Source organism: Myxocyprinus asiaticus, chromosome 5 (assembly GCF_019703515.2).
Source record: "Myxocyprinus asiaticus isolate MX2 ecotype Aquarium Trade chromosome 5, UBuf_Myxa_2, whole genome shotgun sequence".
Lineage (NCBI taxonomy): Eukaryota > Metazoa > Chordata > Actinopteri > Cypriniformes > Catostomidae > Myxocyprinus > Myxocyprinus asiaticus.
In genome coordinates this window covers 51,187,460-51,214,304 of record NC_059348.1, presented here as the reverse complement: position 1 = coordinate 51,214,304, position 26,845 = coordinate 51,187,460, and the positions used below count along the sequence as shown (strand labels likewise).

Below are 26,845 nucleotides of genomic sequence, written 5' to 3'. Positions count from 1 at the left end.
AACAGTGTAACAGTGAAAAGTGTGTGTTAATAAATATCTACGTGTTTAAGCCGGTCCCAGATTCCTCCATGCCCATGCATTCCTTGAATTGTTACACTGGTGCCGAAACCCGGGAAGGATGCGCTGTTGTGGAGTCCTCGCCACTGCAGTCCACCAGGAAGCGGAGGAGCCGTTGCCGTCCGCCAGGGGACGGAGGACTTGCTGCTGTCCGCCGGGAGGCGGAGGAACCGCCGCCGTCCCCCAGGGGATGGAGGAGTGGCTGTCGTCTGCCAGGAGGCGGAGGAGTGGCTGAGGACTAGTCGACAGCGTGTCCGGGGCCGGGCGAGCCCGTCTCTCTCTCTTCTCTCTCTCCTCTCTCTGTTGTCTTCTCTCTCTCTATTCTCCCCCCGCACCCTCATCCTGTTCCCACTCCCAGGCACGTGCGGGTTGGACCGGAGACCATCCTGACGTGCCATCACTCCCTCCCTAGAAATGGGGGGGAGAGGTGGGAGTAGGTCACAGCCCGGAGAATTCCCCGGCCGGAGTTTGGCGATGGGGGTATGTGGCAAGCAGGGCGGAGCCAAGAGGCATCTGAGCTGAGCAAGGCAGGGAAATTAAGTGGTGAATGAGTTCCACCTGTGTGCCACACCGATCTCGCATTCCAGTGAGGGGCAGTGGGAGTGTTTATAACAGTGCCGACAATGTTTGTAACAGTGAAAAGTGTGTGTGTAAATAAATGTCTATGTGTTTGTTAAGCCGGTCCCATTTTCCTCCTTGTCCATGCATTCCTTGAATTGTTACAAGCATGTTGCTATGTCTTTTATAGAGCATTGCTTGGATGTTCTGAGTGGTTACTTACTGGCAAAAGTTAAGGGATATCATGCAGTAGATATTATATGATATTCTATAATATCTACTGTATGGTATCCCTTGTTCGATTGAAGTCTTTAGGATATTTTTTTTTTCCATTTTATCATAAATTCATATGTCCAAAAGATTAGCAAATAGCACAGCTCTCCTTAACAAGCTGTATGATTTGGGGTATGATTTACGTCTGAGTTGTGCTCTGAAGTTGAATACTTAGGGTTTGGGGATTTAACAGCCTGATCTAATGAAAACTACATCACTGTGGTAACATTTTTGCAAAATTATATAAGTGGTTTATTGGACATATCGTGGCAGTTCAGAGGTGGTGCCAAAACAAGTGATATGTTCTCCCATACAAATTAGATTTTTAAGGTTGAAGCTCTATCGAGTTTTAAATCAACAAAATCTACTTCCCTACCCTAAACCTTAAACCTAAACCAAACCAATAGTGTCAGAAAATCAAATGTGAGATGAAAAACGCAATTGATGAAGCAATCACGTCATTTTGTGGTGCTTGTATGATACTTTCGGCTCACGTCTTGACATGCATGCTCTTCTAGACTTGAACCTCGGTCCTTTGAATGGCAAGTGCAATGCTTTATCAGTTGAGCTACCATGCAACTTGATCACACTCTAACAGCCTTGTGCAACCCTGCGTCCTTCTGCATGAATGATGGATTTTGCCTTCGCAATACGCAAAGCATAATTTAAATTAATTTAAACCGACTGATCTCAGTTCAGGACACTCTGGGTTGTCAGTAAAGGGTTAAATGACGTTTGGAGACAACAATATGGTGCTGATCTCAGTGAAATTTGTCTTTGTGAGAAACGCCAACAAAACTGCATCTGGTAAGAAACATTATTAAGTTTTTACATTGAAACCTCAAAAGATTATTCTCTAGTTTTTTCCGATATGCCATTTTAAAAATCTGAGCGAAATGGCACACTGTTGAACACAATGTGCACTGTCTATATCTGACTTTCTATAGCTTGGTATTGTTTAAAATTTCACAGCTTAGTCCCACTGTCCACATATGTGGATATAAAAATTTAGGAAAATTATTTGCTCTAGAATGTATTTATTTATTTATTTGTATGTTTATTAGGTTGCTAGTAACAAATCAAAAAGGGAAATGGAAAATGCACAGCAGACACGCTCGGTTCTCAGGAGGATAACCTTGTAAATGTAGTTGGCTATGTATTACAAGCGTCATAATGTATCTCCTTACAAGTCATGCACTTTAGTAAAAGTGGTAAGATGTCATACGAGAGCATTGTGAGGAACAGGGCGAAAAGTGTTTATGAACTCGCGTTTAACTTGTGATTTTTTTGAAAAGGAATAAAGCCATGAAAGCCATGTAAAAATAATTTCGCAAAAACGTTGGAATAGTAACATGATTGAGATCGGGTTGGTTTTATAAACAATAAGCAAAGGTAATAGTGGCGCTTGCCTTAGCAAACAACACAAATTCATAAAATAATTTATAGGTATGCAGATTCATTTAGAACTGTGATATCTCTCTCTTCAGGTACAGGCAGAGTTGAAGCGAAGGTTATGGAAGTGGCAGACGCTGACTCACCTGAGTCCCAGTAAAAAGCGCCAAGTCACTGTTACTCAGATCAAGATGCAAAAGGTCGGTGACCCACAGACTGCCATCTGCAATGGAAACATCACATCTGTGTGAACACACCTGTATGATGTTGGTGGAACATCATGCTGTGCCCAAAAGACTCCAAGAGCTTCATGTTCAGCTCTGGAGAGTAAAAGACTTGAATGAGAGGAAATAGGTCACCAATCAGCACTTATCAAGAAGTACAGTATGTGCTAAGAATATCTCACAGTTTTGGATCTCGAAGCATTTATCACAATGTTGACGCTGTGTGCATTGTTTAAAAAAAGATTTGCTAGCGGTAAAACTGCAGTCAGCCATTGCAATATTCATGATTGTGATTGTGACTGTAGAGGGCCAGTAAATTAGCACTTGATCTACACATCCTGTTTGGCTGAGAGAACTTGACAGTCAGTCCTTTTTGGCTTTTTCATCTTTGTTCAGTAGCTTATGGGAGTTTAAGTTTAGCATTTTGTGCGCTGAGGTTGAATAAAATGTCTCACGGAGTAATAAGTGATTGTTTTCTGCAAAGGAAAGATATTTAAATGTTACTTCTTCCTGCTACATGCCACAATCCAGATTTCATATGTTGAGCTGTCTGCTATTTATGTATCATATTATAACTCTGAACTCGCTGGTTGTATTTGATACATCTGTCTCCCAGTGGGGCAAAAGGTTTAAGACTGGACATTGACAAGAGGAACATGCTCTCCCTTAATTTTCAGCAATAGCTTGTTGGAAAGCTGAGACCAAGGACAGTTGTGTTTGAGTAATTTAGTTTTCTTAAATGCCAGGGCCATTTCTAGCTGTAAGCGGTATAAGCAGGCACTTAGGGCCCCCGAGCCACCAGGGGTTCTTGCAAAGCAAGGCCTTTTTTTAAATGTACTAAAAGCTGTGAGTAAGACTCAGGCATCTGTTATAGCTCAATTAGATCGGTATAGGGGAGCCCCTTGTGGCCTGACAGGAAAGAGAGAATGTAATGATCTGCCCCCATATACACAGAAATGGCACTGTTATATGCCAATATTTGGCACTGAATGCTCTGTATCAATTTGGAATTTTAACATAAGACCTTTCTGGATTTTAAAGTATGATCACTGACAGAAATGCGGTATCCACACAGTGTATTTCATTTTTGCTGTATGAGACAACAAACATTATTTTTTTTAACAGCATTTATTAATCTTTGTTAAGGTTAATTGATAAAAACACAATTGTTTATTTTTAGCTCAAGTTAGTTCATAACGCATTTACTAATGTTAAAATTATACAACTTTTAATTAAAAAAATGTATAAGTAAATGTTGAAATTAACATTGTTTAATAAATGATGTGAAACTATTGTTCATTGTTAGTTTGTGTTAACTTATATAATCAACTAATGTTAACGAATACAACCTTATTGTTTTGGTTTATCAAAATATTTATTTTACACTAAATGAATCATATTTAAAATAATTCCCTTATGTTTATATAAAGATAAATCATGAATGGAACTTAGATGTGTACTCTGGGCAATGTTCTTCAGTTAAAGGGACAGTTCACCCAAAAATGTAAATTCTATCATTTACTCACTCAGGCCATCCCAGATGTGTATGACTTTCTTTCTTCTGCAGAACACAGACTTTGGACAACTTTGGAGCTCCAAAAAGCACAAAAAGGCAGCATAAACTTTATCCATACAACTCCAGTGATTTAATCCAAGTTTTCTGAAGAGATCCATTCGATTTTGGATGAGAACAGACCAAAATATAACTCCTTTTTCACTGTACATCATGCCATTGCAGATCATTATTTGAAGCTCGATTACATATCCTAGTGCTTGACGCATGCGCATGCCGCTAGATGGTGCTACAAAGTGTAATCGAACTTTGAATAATGACCTCCAAGGAGACCTCTATTTAAAGTGAAAAAGGAGTTATATTTTGGTCTGTTCTCACCCGAAACCGATTGGATCGCTTCAGAAGACATTAATTAAACCACTGGAGTCTTATGGATTACTTTTATGCTGCCTTTAAGTGCTTTTGGAGCTTCAAAAATTTGGTCACCATTCACTTGCATTGCATGGGCCTACAGAGCTGAGATATTCTTCTAAACATCTTCGTTTGCGTTCAGCAGAAGAAAGAAAGTCATACACATCTGGGATGGCATGAGGGTGAGTAAATGATGAGAGAATTTTCATTTTTGGTTGAATTATTCCTTTTATATGAAACTGAACCCAGTTCTCAGAGTATCTCACAGCAGACATTTCCAATACTTTAGTCGACGAAGGTATCTGCAAAACATATGGTATGAAATGCATTAAAGCAGATGGCTACTGTATGTACAACAGACTTTATAAGCTTAACAGTACACCTGCAAAATAAAGTCTTGCTGAAGTCTTTTCCATAAGTTTTATGTTCTGTGCTACATCATATTGAACCATGATAAATGTTCAATGCACAAAGCTATATCTCTTCTGTATGTATACATAATGGAATGGGAATGTGTTTGGGAATGGGAATGTGTTTTAGTTGTGCAATTAAAATGTTAGTTCACCCAGAACTTAAAATTCTGTCATCATTCACTCATCCTCATGTTGTTGCAAACATGACTTTTTTATTCTATGGAAAAGTAATCTTTTCTTAGTCACCATTCACTTTTATTGAATGGACAAATATGCAATGAAAGTACATGGTGACTGTGCCTTTGTCAACATGATTGTGAATAAATGATGACAGAATAGGGATAGTTCACTCAAAAATAAAAATTCTCTCATCATTTACTCACCCTCATGTCATCCCATATGTGTATGACTTTCTTCTGCTGAACACAAATGAAGAGTTTTAGAAAAATATCTCAGCTCTGTAGTTCCATACAATGCAAGTGAATGGGTGCCAAATTTTGAAGCTCCAAAATCCACATAAAGGCAAAACAAAAGTACTCCAGACGACTCTGGTGGTTAAATCCATGTCTTCTGAAGTGATATGACAAGTGTGAGTGAGAAACAGATCAACATTTAAGTCCTTTTTCCTTCCTGCATATCACCCCCTACTGGGCATGGAGGAGAATTTATGACAAAACAATGACATAAAAATGGAACTCTTTCTCACCCACACCTATGATTTTGTGTCTGAACACATGGATTTAACCACTGGAGTCATATAGATTACTTTTATGCTCACTTTATGTGGATTTTGGAGCTTTAAAAGTTTGGCACCCAATCACTCAAATTGTGAGGACCTACAGAGCTGAAATTTTCTTCTAAAAATCTCCACATCTCCTCTGGGACGAACCGGAGGGTAGGTAAATCATGAGAGAATTTTCATTTTTATATGAACTATACCTTTAATGATCCCTTTAAATTCAGCTTCCTTATTTATTTATTTTTTTTAACTTGGTACATTGTCTCTCTCTGTCTCTGCCTCACACATGGGCTCTCTTCCCGTACGAATACCGTACAGGACACATGTTCACAAAACACACATAAATAAAAAATCTGCACAAATTCCAGAAATTCAAGAGATGTTTGTCAAGAATGGAATTCAAACATGTACAAAAATTTTCACAGGTCAAACAAAGACATCATCTATACATCAAAGCAGGCAGCTTTTACAGAGCAGCGGAACTGAATGTACAATACAGCTGTGTTACATTCTGGTTTAAATGAGTTAGTCCACAATATGACCAGATCTCATGAACACAATGAAACATTTCAGACCTACACAGGTCAAAACACAAAAGAGAGTTAAAAGGCTTTCAAATTCACAGTTCTCTTCCCTCTCTACAATAATCAAATTTACCCAAGTCGGTCCAGCTGCAGCCCGGAGACCTCCAAATGGGGGAGGAATCTCCAAAAGAGGGTGGAGTAACTCAATATGTGGGTGGGGCTACCCCAGAAAGGGGCTGGACCTGAAAGGGGGCAACACTTCCACACACGCTTACGGTTAGGAAAAGGGTTAGGTTAAGGGGCTCGCTGTCTGTTTGGAGTTCCCGCCCCTTTTTGAACTCGGCCTGCAGCTTTAAAATGTACAATCAAATAAACACAAACTGCAGGCAGATGTATTACAAGCACATTTCCACAGCATGTATGTAACAGCTTTGAAACATTTACCTTCTGAGCGCTCAAACTCAGAATGACAGCTGGTGTTAAGAACACAGAAAGCAGCAAAAAATTCTCTTTTAATATATTTTTTTTTCATGCACAAATATTTAGAAAGAGCCACAGGGTGAGAATGGCTCTTTCGTTACTATAGCCAAACACATATTTAGCTCTAAGTCTGTATGGCCACATGATCCAAGCAACATTTGAACAACGGACAGCGAATTCAGTCTGTTCTCACTGTTTCACAATTTTTTCTATAGACAAGTTCACGATCACTGAGAGCTTGTTCCGGATCATTCATATTTACAGCTTGACTGAAATAATAATTATTATGATAATTATAACAATAATACAATGAGAAAGTCAATATATTTTATTACTGTTATAATTATCATAATTAATACCTCCACCCCATCCCCCTGGAATCTACGCCCCTGTATATATATGTATATATAAAACCTTTTCTGCGCCACTAGCGTCACCGAAAGGAATTGCAGCCAGACTGGGTTGACCAATACTGTGAGTTTGGGGCAGGGCTACCCGTTTGTCCAACCAATGGCACAACGAAAAGAGTGTTTGAAACTAGACTGAAATGCAGTTCTGTTTGGTGCCGCTAGTAGTAGCACAGAATTCACACATTTCATCTTTAAAGTCATAAAATCTCACATATTTATTACGTAAAAAAAAAAAAAAAAAAAAAAAAAAAGTTATCTTTGCAGTTTACAGGACCATCACTTTTACATGTTAATAACCATCTCAACTCTGCCTCCATATGATATACTAACTACAACGAACTTCAAAATTGGCAACTTCATATTCACAGAATGACAACTGCTAAAGTTTAACCTCATGGTTTGGGACTTCATATTAACTGAAAGGGCAGCTGATGTAAAGAGAGAATGCTGATACATCCATCATTTACTGGCACAACTGAGTCTTTAATGTACAATGAGAAATTACACTCTAGAACTTCACGCCAGGTAATATTACTTTACTGGAGGTTAAACAACAACTTTTGCAGATACTGTCGCCATAAAAGTTCACTTTGTACATTGATGCACATTGTTCTCACGATAAAACAAATAAAATATGCAACCCGGTCACAGAGAAACATGTTACTGTACCTACATTTTTGCAAAATGATTTTTATGTGGCTCGTTGTACATATTGCACCAGTTTCCTGCTGAAATGAACTCTAGAGGTGCTACATCAACAATGACTTTTTCACTTTCACACAAATCACGAGTAAAACGGGAGATTATCAGTTCATAAACACTTACCTTTCGCCCTTATGACATCAAAACACTTTTAAAATAGGACATTACTTGTGACTTGTAAGTAGAGGTAGACCGATATATCGGTTTTACCGATTAACCGGTGCCGATAGTTGCTTTTTGGAATTATCAGTTATCTGCAAAAATCTATGCCAATAGTTGCCAATAGTTTTAATATAGTGAATGTAAGCTACAAAAAGCTTAATTTGGAAAATACTTAAACACAGAAGACTATAACTGAGTCAAGTCTTCGTCATTTCAAAACAAGTAAGTGTATTCCAGGCTTGTTTATAGTTAAAAGTCCAAATCTTAATTTTTGTGGTTATTATTGGGATTTTGGTTGCACAATAAACTGCCGGTATTTAATTAATTTTATACTCTTGTACTCTATAAATCAATTTGAAAAACTATCGGCTGATTAATCGGTTATCGGCTTTTTCCACCACCTCAGTTATCAGGCAAAATCAACTGTCGGTCAGCCTTTACTTGTAAGGTGATGTATTTTTAACATTTGCATTACATAAACAACAACATTTATAAGCTTGTTCGAGCATGATCAAATTGTGCAGTAGCTCAACTGATGGACGGTTGCACTTGTGATGCAAAGGACCGGGTTGACTCACCAAAAGTGTCATAGAAACAACACAAAATATCATGGTTGCTTTAGCAATTGCGTTTTTCATCTCACATTTGCTTTTCATGACACTATCGGTTAGGTTTAGGTTTAAGGTTTAGGATAGGGAGGTTTTGTTGATTTAAAACTCGATAGAGTATTAACCTTAAAAGTGCACTCAGTAACTTTTTGTTTATGTCATCTTGGACTTACAGTGACACCTAGTGGTGTGGATGCATCATCATTCAAAATCAGCAGTTTTCAGTTACAGATGCCATTGTAAAAATTCACTATTCACAATCAGCCATCATTAATTTAAGCCAAAAGTGAGCATGTCCAATAACAAGACTGTTACCAAGATTAAGCAAGTAGTATTCAGCTGTGATTCTAAAATGGCTGCCCCCATGAGGGCGGCCCTGCCCACATAGAATAAAACAGCTTTTAGAAGGTTACTGTAATGACTAGAGTCCTCATCTCATCTGAGTGTTCATGATTTTGTACATATGTTTCAAAATTACAATTCATTTCTTTAGGGGTAAAAATTTTTAATGGGGAAAAAATTGCTGAGTGCACCTTTAAGAACCTTATCTGATAGGGAGAAAATTTAACTCGCTTTTAGCGCCAACCAGTGGACATTTCACTTCGGAACTGCTGCGATACGTGTAAGGAGCCACATAACATCATTTTGCAAAAAATGTCAAAAGTCATATAATTTTACATGAGATCAGGCTAAAATATGACAGCACTGAGTAAAGTCATAACTAATCATGATTGTCAGTCGGTGGTGATGCAGTAAATTTGGTTGGATTAATAGATTGACATCAAAGCTTGTACGTGTAAAGGGGGTTAACTGTAGCTCTCCTAATAATAATGTTCAGCCAAAAACGAAAATTCTGTCCCCATATACTCACCCTCATGCAGGTATCAAAACTATAGGATTTTTCTTCAATCTGTGGAACATAAAATTATTATTTTATGGTGCTTTTTAGAGCTTGACAACCCCTGGTCAAAAGCAGTGTGGGTTTGGAACAACATGAGGGTGAGTAAATGATGACATAATTTCCATTTTTGGGGGATAAACTATTCCTTTAATAAACTGAAACTTAAACATTTCACTCAAAAGTCTCTTTTCTGTCACAGTTAAACATGTCAGCCCTAAAATGTATTTATTATGCACCTGATAGTAAAGTAATGGCATTTATTTGCGTATCTCATAGCTATATAAATCAAACATTTATAGTTAGATCAAGCTACCTTAAATATTGCATTTGTTCATCTGAATCACTAATAATTACTAAATTAATACTGTATAGCACAGTTTGTTTAGAATCCATCAAAGCTATTTTTGTGACCAACAGGCACTTTAGAATAAATCCCTTGTAAAACCACTTTTGAGTTATTTTTCAGTTAACGGACCATCAAGAATGACTACTGACCCTTCCCTAAGCCCCGCCTTAAAAGTGCTTCTGACCAATCCTGTCTTAGCAACTGTTGCCCTGCCGTCATTACTCTGACATGCGTTTGCTATGTTCGAATGAGAGCCTATGGAAGTAATGTGTGTTCGAGTACTTTTAAGTGGGATTTTATCAAAATAATAATAATAAAAAAAATTAAAACATGTTGTTGCTGGGTCATTTGTAATAGTGACACGAGTTACCCAGAGAGGATACCCGCAGTGTTTTTCTTTTTTTTTCTTTTTTTTAATAATCTTTAAATAAATCAGGAGAAGAGCATGTCATGTTACGGCAGGGGGAGCTTAGTGAAGGGTCAATTCTTGATTTCTTTATATTGACTCCTTAAAAGTCAAATCGTTACAACTCATTTGCATGATGAGAGGTACATTACACTGGCCTCCAAAAGGACAAAAGCTAAAATTCATAAAAAAAAAAAAATATATATATATATATATATATATATATATATAGGCCTATTTAAAATCACAACACTTACAATATAATCTAAATTCATGAGTCATTCATGAGTTTTCATATTGTTGACATACTCTGTACTTACGGCTGATTGTAAAAAAATATGTTTTACAATCTCTCTGTTGAGAACGTTAAATCAAATACACAGCATTTATACGAGCAACACTAAATCTGTACATTTACTTTTTGTAATGTATGCTTGATAAACACAGTAGCTTGCAGATGAAAGTATATTTTAAAACCATGTTTTGGCACTTTATATTACTTAATTATATTTTGCTTGATCTTTTCATTGACATAACACTGACATGTAACCCGTCTGACATTTTAAAGAAATTCTTCAGGTTCAATACAAGTTAAGCTCAATCGCATGATATTGATTACCTCAAAAATTATCACAAACATTTTTCAACTCGTCCATCGTTTTTGTATATATAAGAAGCAAAAATTGTGGTTAAAGTAAAGCACTTGCAATTGGAAATGAATGAGGCCAATATATAAACATTAAAATACACACTGTTCAAAGTAAAGTCACAAGATATAAACATATACGTGTTAACATGATTTTAGTGAGATAAAATTGCTGTACAAATATCAAATGTTACAACATTGTTGTCAATGGCGGTAAACTCTATAAGCGATTTAATCATGTAGAACGGTGATTTTCTACTTTAGAAACATGTTTATGGACTGGCCCCATACACATCTATTGCAAGTGCATCACTGTAACCACAATTTTTAAATAAAGGAGGGGCGAGTTGAAAATATCTTTGTGGTAATCTACATTACGCTACAAATTCTGTAGATTGAGCTTACCTTGTATTTAACTTGGAACATACTTTTAATACCTTAACATTACACTTATGACTCGACTCAAAACGTTCTAAACTAGTAAAGCAATGTGCTATCAGTTTGAAAGAAACAAATAGTTTTAAGGGAACTTAAATATCACTACATTCTAATCACAAAAAGTTCACATTGTCTATGGCTCATAATGTGATGTGAAAAATTTACTTAAATTTCTGCTGGAACCTCATTTTGCCGTTTATGGCAAATGTGCGAACTTTTCTGCATTATTATTATCATCATTATCTCTATTTAAAAAAAGAGATAAAAGAACATTATTTTAAGCTTGCATTGTTGTTTTTTTTTTCAAAAGATTAATCAGAAAGCCTTCATAAAGTTACTTTATGGTCAAAAAGCGTATATTCATACTAGTTTTCAAGTACTGAATTTCATCTTTCCTTAGCATGAACTCACAATAGTTTTGGCACTCTACATGAATCCCTGGATGAATCGTTTCGAACTATTTTAAATGGCATTGCTCTGTAAATACTATTATGAGGTCTCATAAATCATTTGTGTCGTTAAACGTGATTGGTTGGCCCTACTGCAGGTGAAGAAGGTGAATTGAAGGGCGGAGTTTTAGGGACGGACTGGCAGAGAAGTGGGCCAATCAGGCGTTCAGGTGGGCAGGTTCAGGTTGACCGTTTCGGCCAGTGGGCTGGACATGCGTATCTGCGAGCTGCTCTTGCTGAGGATGGACAGCTGCGTCCCCCCGTTCACCCCACTGCTCGCTAGCGAAGGGTGACGTTGCTGCTTCAGGTCCACAGCAAAGTACCTGTTCACCGTCCAGCTCCTCCATTTCCTCTTTATCTCTGACTGCACCTTTAGGGAGAAACTTGAAAAGGTCATTTTTTTTATGTACTCAGCTGTAAAGGTGCGTTCTTCCCAAGTTCACACTCCCCAGTCCCAGGCACACCGCAACACATTTCTAACATCAAATTATTTTACTGTGCATACCAGTGCTTGTGTAGTTAATTTAAAAATGTGAATTTTGATCAAAAATTTGATTAGGGTTTTTTGTTGTTTTTGATAAAACAAAGTTTCAGCTTTCAAATTGTCAATGTCATCATGAAATTAAAACTATTTTAAAAGTACATTAAACATGCATTTCAAGCTAAAAATACTTTTAAAGGTGCACTCAGTAATTTTTCCCCCATTAAAAAAAGTTTTACTCCTAAAGAAATGAATTGTAATTTTGAAACATATGTATAAAATCATGACCATTCAGATGAGATGAGGACTCTAGTCATGTCAGTAACCTTATAAAAGCTGTTTTAATATACATGGGGCAGGGGCGCCCTCATGGGGGCAGCCATTTTAGAATCACATGACCAGCTGAATACTACTCGCTTAATCTCAGTAACTGTCTTGTTATTGGACACTTTCACTCTTGGATTAAATTAATCATGGCTGATTGTGAATATCTACAATGGCATCTGTAACTGAAAACTATTGATTTTGAATGATGTTGCATCCACACCACTAGGTGTCACTGTAAGTCCAAGATGACACGAGCAAAAAGTTACTGAGTGCATCTAATAAACCTCTACTATTATTAACATGTACTTTCAGAATTCAAAGTAATTTTGATATTTTGTGTGTGACCATTACAATAAATAAATATATATATATATATATATATATATATATATATATATATATATATAAACAGTAAAATCATAATATTACAGAATTAAATTTTATATGCAAATAATAATATACTGTATAATAAATCAATGAATGAATGAATACAAGTCTCATTAAACATAAAATTTTGGTAGAAGTAGTTTGGAGAAATCTTTTATTATTATTATTATTATTATCTTTTTTTAAATAAAAATATTATTGATATTTTAAAAACTTTTCAACCAACATGCTGGTATCATGTTGTCGGGTAGCAAAAAAGGACCCCTCTAAACCCTTACAACTGTGTGTGTGAAATTGTTAAATACTGTATATTTTAATTATAAAGACATTTTTATGAAAAGGCACATACAGTATATAAATTTGTATTTATTTATTTATTTATTTTTTTTTTTATGTTTTTGACATTTTAATAAATTGAAGTTGTGTACACTGACATGTATTGAAAGTGCAAGGAGAACATTTAATGACTTTTACTTGATGGTTATGCCACTTAACCTATTTAAAGTCATCAAATCTCTTTTTTTTTATTTTCAAAAATTTCTGACACCAACATGGACACAAAGATTACATTTCTATGAACTTGACACGTGTTTTAAATTAGATTTTTAAAATATTTCTCATTTTTTATTATCTATTTGTCAATGACCCACCCATATACATACTGTATACAAATACATTATTATAAATATTAATTCAATTTTTATAGAAAAGTTATTATATTATACAGTCTATTGGTAACATTTTATTTGTAATATTTATAAATGTATTACAAATGTGTATCTTTAACTATACGTCATATGAACAACAAGTGTAACTAATGACTGATTTACGTTTCATGAACCTTTAAAAACACAAAACAGTTCTTTCTTTATTTTGAGTCAGACATGACTGAAATTAAAGACTTGCTGTTCAGTGAGTCAGAATATAATTCAGTAACTGCTCTGACTGATTAAGTCAGTGAAGCATTTGTCAGACTGATTGAAACCTATAATAGTGAGTTGTGAGCAAATAGTGAGCAAGTCGACCATGTTGAGTGATTTGTTAAAAGAACCAGTTAAAAAAAAAAGCGGTTCATTTGTGAATTATACTACACTAGTCATGCTTTATGTTAATGCAGTCTGTGAATTTTCATGGTATGCACACTGCAGGAAACACTGGTCCATAGCTACTGTACTGAAAATAGCAAATCTGACACTACTGAAAAAATCACAGCCAGTATACAGTATGTGATGTTTAATTTGGACCAGTGAGATTGCACTGTGGGCGGGACTACCCAGTGCAACATGACCACCAAAAAAAAAAAATTTCTTATAATAATAATAATATTATATATATATATATATATATATATATATATATATATATATATATATATATATATATATATATAAAATAAATAATTGACAAAATGTCTTGCCACACCTGGTTAGGACAAGGCATTGAAGTACTTTTCAATCCTTGGCAGTATCTGGAATTATTATTATTATTATTATTGTATTCTTGGAAGAAATTTGAGTCTTGATTTAACTTATTCTGAGCAAACCAAACTTCCTCAGAAATCTATCAAATTAATAATAAATACAAATTGATTCAACACTGCAAAACAAGGGAAATTATGATTAGACTCAAGGTTAGCCATATGCCACATTGGACTCTACTCAGTACTTAGTCCACATAAATCTGCACTTCTGTAAAGCACAATTAAGTAAAGAAGAATGGCTCCAAGTTCACCAGAGGCAACATTAATCACCCTCATGGTGACTTCACAAAATCTAAATTATCAACCAGCTACAACAAAACAACAACAATAGTCATAAGAATTAAAACTAAATACATTTTTAAATAAAAACTATTATTTCACTACATAAATTCCCTTGTTTTGACCAAACAAACAATTTATTCAAGCACAAGGGTTTATGGGTATTCTACTCAGCCGCAATTTTAAATGGTAAATTTGAGTTAGTAGTACTCAAAGCCAAAGTTTAAAGAACTATGTATTTGAGTTATGATTCCAAAAAGTATTGTTTAATTAGGACCACTTAAATGTTTTTATAATGACAACTTTAGGATTTAAAGAGTAATGGTAACTTAATTAAAACTAGTAAGAATGGTAGATATGTAAGATTAAGTAAACAAGATTACTAATTAATTTGAGATTACTATTAGTATTTAGAGTGAATAAATTTGTACTGCACAGAATATCAAAACAAAAGCTCTTACCTCTCCGTTCAGAAAGCAGTACAGGACGGCCACCACAAACCCCTGTGGATAGTCCAAGAGAAGATGTGGTTAGTAAGCAACCAGTGATCTAATTAATATCACAGCCACAACCACATAACACTAAACATGTCTTACCTCACATTTCATTAGAGACTATTTTTAATGTACAGCCCCCAGAAAAAAAAATGGACTTCTCAAGCTCTGTTCCAAAATGAGTTTTACAGACAGGAGTGTAAAACAGTAAATGATCTTCGTTAATAATCGTACACCTGCAAAATACTTGCTAGTATTGCCATCTTCTTGTTTTATACAGAATTGTATATATCAAACAGGAATATGCCACATCAGACTTTTGCATAGAACAAACTGTAGCATTACCAGCCTGATCTCAATATTTTTCGTAGCTACTGCATTTGTGCAGAACATTTAAATGAAAATTTTTGTACGTTTGGATAGATGCTGTAATTTATAATATCGATGAATAGAAAGCATATAAAACGTTACATTTTTTTTTTACGAATTTACAGCTTAAGAAACGTAAAAATATTTCTGAATCCTTTATTTTAGAAATGTATTTGTATAGTCACGTTTGTACTATTTTAAAGTGCACCTATTATGATTTTTAAACGTGCCTAATTTTGTTTTAAAGGTCTCATACAATAGATTTACATGCATCCATGGTCAAAAAACACTTTAATTTGCTCATAATTTAAATTGCAGCATTACCTTTTTTTTCCCCGTGTCAAAAACGACTCGTTCAATGATCCGTTCTAAAGGGTTCATTCTAAACTCCTCCTTTCAGAGAGCCTACTCTGCTCTGATTGGTCAGATGTCCCAGTCTGTTGTGATTGGTCTACCGCTTACAGCGCGTGTTGGAAAGGAAACGCCCACTACCATATCCGAGTTTCAGCTCCGTCTGAAAAAATTTCTGTTTTACCTTACCAATTTGAGCCCGAGTCCGATAGTGATACATCGGAAGATCAACCCGAACCACCATCGCAAGCATGACGAGAACAGGACGTTTCTCTGTAGTAAGTTTATATGTAGTTTGACAATAATGTGAGTTAGCTGGTTAGCAGAGGCTAACAGCTAACAGGGTAACAGCCTGCACAGCCTGTACATGTAAACAGACCAGAGGTGGTTTTTTGTTACCAAATTACGTAGGTTAGTACAGGAAATAAGTCTGAAATTACTAATGACTCGTTTCAGGTGTTTAGAATCGGTTCTTTCTTTTGGGTGTCAATAACTCCATATTCCGTGCACTTTGATTTTTGAAACTATGCAGACCTTTTTACATTCACAAACAGCTATATAACACACTACATGAAAGGTAATATTTGAAAAACCATAATAGGTGCTCTTTCAAGATGTTTAAATATCCCTTAACCCCACAATAGCTGCCAGATTTACGTAGTGCATCCCGTACCTTCAGATACTGAACCCGCAGTTTTTTCATCTTGTCACGTCATTGCTCAATGGTTCTTTGGTATCCACGAGCATAAAGATAGTCGCAAATTTTACCAAATATCTCATAGTTTTTGTGTGTTCTTGTGTGTTGCATCCAGTTGTTCTTGTGTACTCTCATCTGCCCAGATTTCCAGTAAACACTGCACCTATGCCGTAGACCAAAGTGATGTCTTTGCCCAGTCACATCATTGAAGTCATGTTTCGAGTTCCCTGTTCGGTCAAGGTTAGCGATCACACTAGATGCGTACCGTGCCTGAGCCAAGTGAACTGTGCCTGAGCCCACCTCTTCAAGCGGGCCAAGGCACGGTTCAGCGTACCGTGTCCGGGCACAGTATGGAGCGATCACACTAGTCAAACGAACTGGACTCTGGGGGTCAAACGTGCTCGGGCACAGTACAGATTGCCTAGTGTGAGTACACCCCTAATCACTTTTAAACTGTGTTAAAGTTATAATTTGGAAACAATATATTATTTTATAGAAAATTTTGAGCCGCTTATCCCACCTACCCCTAAACTAAACTAACCATTTCATAATACAGTATATAAAACAACACAGGCAGATAAATGCAATCACAATAATTTATTGTTTTCCAAATGATGATGTGCTGCATTCGAAGAGATCTCTGAAAATGGCTATCTACCATAACTTTGCGAGGCAGAGATTGGGTTTTTAGGTTGTTAATTGTTGAAAATCTTCTCCTGCTCCACTTCGTGAAGACGGTTATCTCATTCAAACGAATACATCACACAGAATATGGCATGCTGCAATCGGTCATGAAACACATGTGAGACATCACTGACGTTAAAATTGATGGAAAGCTTCTTGAGGGGGCAATTTTTGAACGTTTGAATTAGGGCTGTGGATTTAACGCATTACTTTGGTGTGATTAACTATATTAAAAATAACGCATTAAAAAATGAACACATTTAATCTTGCCCCCATCCTGTACGTAAATTCAGTAATAAGGAATGTTCCTACCATCGGAGCAATTCAAGCTTGATGTACCACGTTGATGTGGCAGTAGGAGGCAGTCAGCTCCAGCTGTACAGGCCACACGCCTCATCAAACCAACGAGAGCAACAGCTATCTTATCTTTTTTGGTCAGCAACTTCACTCATTTTTTTGTTTTATGCATAGAAATATATTTGTTGTATTTACTTCACCTTCACATGGTGCTTTTATTTTGACGGCTGATAGTGCACTGTTGTGTCAGTGTGTATTGTTCACCATGTTCCTCATTACAAAATGTAAAGAAACACTGTCACTTCCTCTATTTGATACTGTGTCACATTTTTAGAGTTGTATAATCACTTTAAGCGGTTTCAAATGTATGGAACTGTGCAAATTTAATGCACCAGCAGCACTTTGCCTTCACAACGCATGTCAAGCGCTCCGATGTGGCTGAAAACAGCCTATCCGTGCGTGAACACGTCAGCATGTCAACCCTTGATCGTTTAGCACAGCAATACCGACCGGGGCCCCCTGGATGTTCGGGGCCCCATGCAATTGCGTGGTGGTTAACACCCTTAATGCCAAAAGTGTCCGTTTGATGCAGGAGTACATAGACCAACAATTAAAAAGAGCAGGCAGAATTAGGCCAATAATAGGGTTATGTTCAATGATATGGAAATAAAACAAACAATATTTTGACTTTTAAGCCACTTTTTGTTTTGAAGAAATGCTTAACTTGTCTGCTGCCACAATATATGTATATGACATAATGTATTTGAATGACTTCCATTATAATATATATTATATATTATTGTATTTTTAATTATTTAAATTGTTACACATTAAATTATCTTAATTTGGGAGCCTTTCTCAGTAAATATTGATATGCGATTAATTTGATTATTTAATCAGCACATCATGCAATTAATTCAATTCGAAATTTGAATTGATTGACAGCCCTAGTTTAAATGAGTTCAGGATTTACAGCCGCTACAGCGGATGGAGACGAACATCACAGAATAAAGACTTAAATTTGGGTCTGTTTCTCACACAAAGATATCATATGGCTTCTGAAGGCTTGGATTATCGCGCACAAATAGAATGAATTACTTTTATGATTGTTTTATCATGCTTTTTTGGGTGTATTTTATGGTCATTTTTTGAGAACTCTTTTTGTGTTACACAGCAACCAAAGTAAAATTAAAACAATTAACTTATGATTAAACGATAACAGAATGTTATGTTATATAGTTATGGTTTTGATGGAATGTGATGGAATCCTTCCAAACAAGCTTAATACGGCACCAGAAAACACACAGTCAAATGTCAATGTCAAATTCACGAGTTCACTGGTTCATATGGTCCTGGAGTACATTAAAGTAAACTGAGTTTGGCGTGTTGTCAATAAAAGGGTCAGCTAAATGACTAAATGTAAAGACAACTTTAAATAATAAAATGTAAAGGGCACACCAGATATTGGCAGGCCAAGATGAATAAACTCCTCCCGAATTTACGCTTGGAACCACATTTAGGTAAATGCGTCAACTGTGTTAAATAAATGTGATTTCATTCAACTTTTAATTTATCCCATTAATCATAAATACAATAAAATTAAGCAATTAAATCCATAAATTACATTTTCATGTATTCACAAACATTTGTGTCTCTCTAAAGTTGTTTGTAAGTAAAATGGTTTACATTTTAGAAGCTTTTAATACGTCAATATTGAATGTTTCCGTGTCTATGCAAACATAAGTAAATGTATGTGTGCTACAACCACATTTTATGTACATATAGCTACGAGTACAAATTTTACTGAGATCATCTTGGCAATACAATTTGGCCACAACAAGGTATCTTATGAGACAGCATAATTTTGCTGTCTACTGTTTGGAACAGTCTTAATGTCAGGAATATGGCCCATGTTGCCAAAAAATACTGTTTAGGAAGGCAGCTCAGTAAGCTTTGGAACAGAGCAGTGGTCTCAACTGAAGTGTTTCAAAAACAGGGAACTAAATGTGCAACTATAAAAATGCTGCAGTGTACCTGGAAGGAGCCCAGGCCCAGCTCAAAGACCAGTCTCTCCCGCTTGCTGAAATCCTCAGGGGAGAAGGCAAACACAGTGTAGTGGATTCCAAACAGCGGGATGAGGAGCAGGGTCGAACGCGCCAGACGCCTGTCAACACACAGCAAACACCGGAATGTCAAATGGCTGATTGATTCTCTTACAATGTCAACACACATTTACTGTAATACACTGGAGATCACAGCCCTCCACGAGAAGAGAGAGAGAGATGATGGTGAGCATCCTGGAACATTGGAAAGAAAAATTACAAATGAGATCTCTTTAAAATCTTAATTGTTTCTCCTACGTAGCAAAGAGATTGAATGGATAGCAAATGGAGACTTCTGCTGAAGTTGCAAACTATATACTATACATTTTTGTTGCGCAGCACGAAATTTGGTTGCAAATGTGAGTAATTTCCTCTCATTGTAGTGGAGGGAAGTGCATTGAGTAAAAGATCGATCTTGGGATTTAAGAATCGATATCGAGATTATTCAAATGAAGATCGCGATGCATTGGAAAATCAATATATTTACCCACCCCTAGTAATCTCACATGTGTCTCTTTTAAAGTTTCAGATGAGATCTCAACAATGTCTCAAACTGTGATCAAATGTGACTCAAACATTTCTCATCAAATGCTTCCAAGACCAAATGATCTGAGTTTTGCTATCCACATTCATTTTATAGCTCTATACTCTTATTATATGTCAGCATTTTGATTCTTAGATATAAAATAATTGAGATCTCCTGAGCAAGTCTCCCGAGTTATGGTAAAGCAATCTCTGAGCGGTAATATTTTTAAGTCCATGTTACAGATTTAGTTTTCATCTTGTAACTCTAAATTAAAGCGGAGAAAGATGCTTGGAAACCCCTTCTGTGAGCAATCGTTTTATTTTTCTGCTTATAAGTTAAAAATGCATCATGATCTTTTTGCTAATTCCACCTACAAGTCAAGGTTGTAGGTGTTTTGGAATATGGCCAATGGTTCAAGCTGGTCCAGGAGGTCAGCCAGCGAAAATCCTAGGTGCTGGAGCCTTAGTTGAGCTGGTAGACCATTTTGAACCTGCATCAAACCAGTTGCCATGTTCCAAAACCCAGCTTGACCACCTTAAAGGATAGTTCACCCAAAAATGAAAATTCTCTAATAATTTACTCACCCTCATGCCATCCCAGATGTGTATGACTTTCTTTCTTCTGCAGAACACAAACAAAGATGTTTTGAATAATATCTCATCTCTGCAGGTCCATAAAATGCAAGTGAATGGTAACCAGAAGGTCCAAAAAGGAAATAAAGGCAGCATAATAGTAATCCATATAACTTCAGTGGTTCAGAAGCGATGTGAAAGGTGTGGGTGCGAAACGGATCAATATTTAAGTCCTTTTTTACTATAAATCTCCACCTTTGACCAGCACGTGTTGATATGCAAAGAGAATGCGAATCGCCAAAAAACAAAAGAAGAAGAATGTGAAAGTGAAAGTAGAGATTTATAATAAAAAAGGACTTAAATATTGTTCTGTTTCTCACTTATTATTTAGCTTCTGAAGACATGAATTTAACCACTGGATTTGTATGAATTAATTTTATGCTGCCTTTATGTGCTTTTCAAAGCTTCAAAGTTCTAGCCACCATTCACTTGCTTTGTATGGACCTACAGAGCTGAACTATTCTTCTAAATATCTTCGTTTGTGTTCTGCAAAAGAAAGAAAGTCTGGGATGGCATGAGGATGTGTAAATGATGAGAGAATTGTAATTTTTGGGTGAACTATCCCTTTAAACTGGCATGACCTGGTCTGCCGTCTCAGCCAGCTTCCCAACCACCTAAACTAGCTTGGACCACCTTGAACAACCAGTTCCAAAACAGAGCGACCACCTTGAGCTGTTTTCAGCTGGATTTTCCAACAGGTGAAGCTACATGTAAGTACACACAACAACAACAACAACAACAGACAAGACAACAAAACTGTCAACAGTGAATATCACTCAGTCTACATTTTAAAAAGAAAAATGCACATTTATTGGCCAAAGCACACAAAATGCGCATTCTCACACACACATTCACACACAAACCCACACACACACTTACAGCGTGATGGCAGAAAGCTCTGATATCCTGCACGAATGCTGGGCAGCCTGTGTGGGCTCACTGAAGCATTTCTGTGCACAGCTGCTAAACACGACAAAGACAACAAACACTCTTTAGGACAGAACACACATACACACTCTCTCACACCCACACAAATACATATATATATATATACACACACACACACATATACTGTAGACACAGACTCATTCACAAAACTGGCCACACACAACATATCCCAGCACTGAGACCTTAAGACATTTTAAAGAAATATTTCACGTGGATAATTCTCTCATTAATTACTCACCCCTATGATGTCTCCAACTCTGCGGAGCACAAACAAAGATAGTTTCATAGATGTATAATGTGTTTATGTCATTACAGTGCAAGTCAATGAGGTCCAAAGGTTTCCAGTTTCAAAAAAGACATAAAAGGCAGGGTTTGGATTCTCATCTTCTGTTTGACCAGAAGAACATTCGTGCAAGTCGTTTATTTTGGTGTATTTATTTAACAATGTGATTTTGCTGGTGTCAAATTTACGCAAACAGATCTAATGATACTGCCCTGAATAGCAATTACCTTTCTGAAGTGCATGCCTACTTTGTGATACCACAAAGGGTAAAGGCTTTGATTTAGTCAAAGAAACATATACAAACAATTTAATGGGGAAATAATAGGTTCATTTGAAGATGATTATCATTTTTTACACATGCAGCATTGGGGTTCTCCGGCACCCCAAACATAAATTAACATTTATAAGCAACAGATGACTTGTCCAGAAAAAAAAAGAATCAGCACACCCTAGAGTTACAGAACTTACTACAGTCATTTTCTATCAGTACATCACAAAAAAGCTCGAATGAAGATTTGTGACACTTGAAACAAAAATTACTATTTAGCATAAAAACATTTACTATCCACCTCCAGTGGTAAAATCCATATCTTTAGAAGTGATATGATAGGTGTGGGTGAGAAACAGACCAATATTTAAGTAATATTTAAAAAATATTAAAACATTATTATTTTATTTTTTTTACTATAAATTCTCCTCCATGCCCAGTAGGTGGCAATATGCGCAAAAAATGCGAATAGTAAAAAAAAAAATAATAATAATAAATAAAAAAAGAAGAACATGAAAGGTGAACATTTATAGTGGCCTTAAAAAAAGGCCTTAAAAATGTATCTGTTTCTCACCCATACCTATCATATCGCTTCAGAAAACATGAATTCAACCACTGGAGTCATATGTATTAATTTTATGCTGCCTTTTTATGCTTTTTGGAACTTCAAAGTTCTGGTCACAATTCACTTGCATTGTATGGACCTACAGAGCTGAGATATTCTTCTAAAAACCTTTGTCTTCTGCAGAAGAAAGAAAGTCATACACATCTGGGATGACCTGAGGGTGAGTAAATGATGAGAGATTTTTCCTTTTTGGGTGATTTATTACTCCATCAATATCTCAGTTATCACACAAACAACCTGTAGTACATGAAAAAATGGCTTACAATGGCAGCATCAGGAAACATAAACAGGTAAATAAACATCCAAGATTAAATAAATAGCCAGGAGCAACATCATATTTCATGGGATACACCATATCAGCCAATCAGATTTTACACATAATACTCTGTTTTCATGTGACTGAAACACAGATACTCACAGGTAAATGCTGGACTCGTTTCCGCCGATGTCTGGAGACTGCAGCTTCTGCACCAGGATTATGATTATTCCAATGAAGAGAACAAAATTAATCTGAATGGGAAAAGAATTGGATGAGTGTGTTATGGAATATTGCTTCATAAAGATTTTCTTATATGTATGGCACCATAAATACAGAGACGCCAAATTTGTCAAAATGTGTCGCAGTGGTTTTGTGAGGAATATTTCTAGACTTACCATAATTGATGCCACGACTGGTCCCTTTATCACCCACCAGAGAGCAGTGTAATCATTCATATCCCAGCAGCTGCAGAAATACAAATGATTATAGGATCATTGTGGCAACTCATGCTTGGTCACGTGATTTACTAGCTGAAAGCATTTTGCACACTCAAGGTATGTTCAGAATGGTATGCAAGATAATAGTATGCAGTATGTGAAAACAAAAAAAAAAAAGATACATACTACTATTTTGTCAAGGAAACTGTATGCATTATGTGTACTGTGCATAAAAATAGTAGTGCATATTATTGTGTAGTGTACAATGCACTTAGAATTTCCATTTCCAGTGTGACAAATGAACAATATCAACCACAATGTTTAACATCTCTTCATTCACTCATTATTTGTCTAAACTTCCAAAAGTCGTTTTTGCACAAAACTGGATTAAAATGCAAAATAACATACATTTTCAAAATTATAACATGGAGCCTGAAAAGGTCATGTGACAACAATGTATCCTCCTATTGTTTTAAACATTTACTGTTGCATACTGTGTATCTTATTATTATTATTATTATTTTTATTTTAAATAGTAGGCAGTATACAATACATGTTGTGCAGAAAGTAAGCAATAATCTAGTAATCTATTCCAAACACAGCCACACTCTTATGTGACTAATGACACTAGTAGTTTATATGTATGCCAGGACTTTCATGTCTAAAATAAATTTAAACAAAGTGTGAAATAAACATTAACCATTTCAATATTTATTGTGTGAGAATGATTTCTATCAATATGATGAAATTATGATTGTCCCACAGTTCATTTTGCATCATTTCCACCACAACAAACAATTTTGCCCCTAATATTATTATTTTTTTTTTGTTAGTGTACTTGTTTACCAAGTTAACAAAAGTGTCATTGAAAAGCATGCTTGCGATGAAATATAAGGCAAGTGATGTTTGAAGACAACAAAGAAAAATCAAGCTAAATATCACCATTTTATTGGCTGTCATTTCCAAAGAAACTGTATTTTTTCTCAAATTATGCAAAAAGTGTGAAAATACCATTTAATTGTGTGTATTTATTATCCATAAAAATTTAGCAATTAAATTAGCATTAACAAAACAAAGAAGTTACATTTTGTTAATTTCCATCGGTGTCATTTCCACCAAAGTATCCTATTAAACACAATACAGAATTTGAGATGTGCTGGAAATGACACTGTGGTGAAAATTTTCATGTCTCTCATAAATAATGACAAAAATTACATAAATATCCCATCATTTATGTCCATACACTGCTTAACATGGTCAGTAGACAAAAAAAAAAAAAAAAAAAGAAAAGCAAAAAGCTGAAAATGTGAAAACATTTACCGTTACTTAACCTTGGAGAAGTTCACAGTGCTAAAAGTGCCCAAGGTTAAACACATCTATATGGAATTCAACATACCCAGAATCATCAAAATTGAGACGCAGAACAGCCCAGATGGTCACACAAATAGTGGGTGTCCCTAAAAAGGAGAGACATTCGTCATATGCAAAAGTTGTTCCTTAATGCTTTTCAGGCATTAATATGAATTTATTAAATATGACAGCATAACAAATCACAACCCTAAAGAGCCAGTATCCAGCAAGACAGGAATTCCAATACACAGACAATGCACCCAGTTCCCTATCTGTCACTCACTCAACATTGTGTCGATGTAGTGACACTAGGGGTAACTCTTGGGAGCCCCAAACACCTCTGATTTTGAAAAAAGGCCAATGGGAATTGGCAAGTGGAATTTGCATGCCACTTCCCCAGACATACGGGTATGAAAGGAGCTGGCTCGCAACAACTCATTCAGATTTTCTCTTCGGAGCCGAGTGGTTGCCGATCCATTCACCTCGAAAAGCTGTTGGATTTACGGCGCATTACAACGGCTTTTCCCCCTCTTGCACTGGTGAAATGCAGAGAACGCCCTTGGGCGCTTCAGCAGCTAAAAGAGTATATTCTTCCTACTGAAAGAGTGGCATTAACGGAGAGCGTCTTTTTAAAGATGCCTCTCAGTTTGTGTGTATTTCCTGGTTGCAGTCGTTACCTCTCCACTTCTGATGGCCACGATCGCGATCTTACATGCTTGGGCGCTGCCCACGCAGAGACAGCGTTCGTGGACGGGTCATGTTCTCACTGCGAGAGCATGACCATGGCAATGTTGCGGTCGCGGTTTTTCCTTCGTTAGAGGGAAAGACCACCCCAGTGGCTCCTCGCCTCGGTCCTTCTACCTACGGGTTTGAGGTCGCGTCGGTTAACACTGGGGGCGATTTGGGGACCCCGCCCCGGTCCCTTTCTTCCCGGAGGTGCATGAGGAGCCCACGAGGTCATGGTGAGCACCTTTCACTGCCCGGACCCAGTTTCTGAGCTCCTCCGCTCTCACTACCCTCGATGGTGGGGCTGCCAGGGGGTACTCGGCGATTCCCCAGGTGGATAAGGCGGTTGCGGTGCACCTGTGCCTACAAAACACCGCCACCTGGCATGGCCGCCTGAGAACCCGTCCAGCACCTGTAGGGTTACGTCGTCTCTGGCGACTAAGGTCTGTGGTGCCGCTGGACAGGCCGCCTCCGCCCTGCACGTCATGGCTCTCCCTGCAAGTGCACCTAGCCAAGGTGCTAAGAGAACTGCACGAGGGTAGTTCTGAACCGGGACTGATGCAGGAGATGCGCTCCTCGACCGACCTCGCTTTCCGGGTGATGAAGGTCACGGTGCGGACTTTCGGGCAGGCGATGTCCACCCTGGTGGTCCAGGAGTGCCACCTATGGCTCAACTTGGTCGAGATGTGGGAAGCTGACAAGGTACAGTTCCTTGACGCCCCCATCTCCCAGGTCAGCCTGTTCGGCAACACTGTTGAGGACTTCACCCAGCAGTTCTCGGCGGTGAAACAGCAGATGGAGGCTATTCAGCACATCCTGCATCGGCGTGGTTCAAGACCTCGCCTGCTCGTCGCCAAGGGCGTCCTCCTGCCACAACAACACCGACTCCGCTGCAGCCTGCCCCCATGGCCCGGCCCCGGCGTGGAGCCACCCATAGGAAGCAGATGCCACCCGTCTCACAGCTGGCCGCCAAGAACCCGAGGAAGGCTTCGAAGCGCCCCTGAGCTGGATCGCACGCAGAGCTTTAGAAGCTCCGAGCAGCTCTTTGTCTGCTTTGGCGGACAGCGGAATGGGAGCACTGTCTCCAAACAGAGGATCGCCCATTGTGTCATTGACACCATCGTGATGGCATATCACGCTCAGGACGTGCTGCCCCCCCGTGGGGCTACGAGCCCATTCTACTAGGAGTGT

The 26,845-nt window shown here is 37.2% G+C and overlaps 2 protein-coding genes across 4 annotated transcripts in view; one reads left to right on the top strand and one right to left on the bottom strand.

The window, feature by feature from the left end:
* The window catches only part of LOC127441639 (vasoactive intestinal polypeptide receptor 1-like), a 36,397-nt gene extending 32,737 nt beyond the window's left edge, over window positions 1-3,660 (top strand). Inside the window, exon 13 of the mRNA XM_051699256.1 lies at window positions 2,376-3,660. Coding sequence (XP_051555216.1) covers window positions 2,376-2,531 — 156 coding nt within the window. The 3' untranslated portion in view covers window positions 2,532-3,660. The remainder of the gene's footprint in view (window positions 1-2,375) is intronic.
* A 6,696-nt stretch (window positions 3,661-10,356) lies between these two features.
* Window positions 10,357-26,845, bottom strand: part of LOC127441637 (pituitary adenylate cyclase-activating polypeptide type I receptor-like) — a 54,610-nt gene continuing 38,121 nt past the window's right edge. For 2 of the 3 annotated variants that reach the window (XM_051699252.1, XM_051699254.1), the window contains 6 exons: window positions 24,975-25,035; window positions 23,537-23,606; window positions 23,301-23,392; window positions 19,533-19,662; window positions 15,068-15,109; window positions 10,357-12,035 (listed from right to left, as the gene is read on the bottom strand). In XM_051699252.1, the coding sequence (XP_051555212.1) occupies window positions 11,811-12,035; window positions 15,068-15,109; window positions 19,533-19,662; window positions 23,301-23,392; window positions 23,537-23,606; window positions 24,975-25,035 (620 nt within the window). In that variant the 3' untranslated portion in view covers window positions 10,357-11,810. The remainder of the gene's footprint in view (window positions 12,036-15,067; window positions 15,110-19,532; window positions 19,663-23,300; window positions 23,393-23,536; window positions 23,607-24,974; window positions 25,036-26,845) is intronic. The other variant, XM_051699253.1, reaches the window with a different exon arrangement.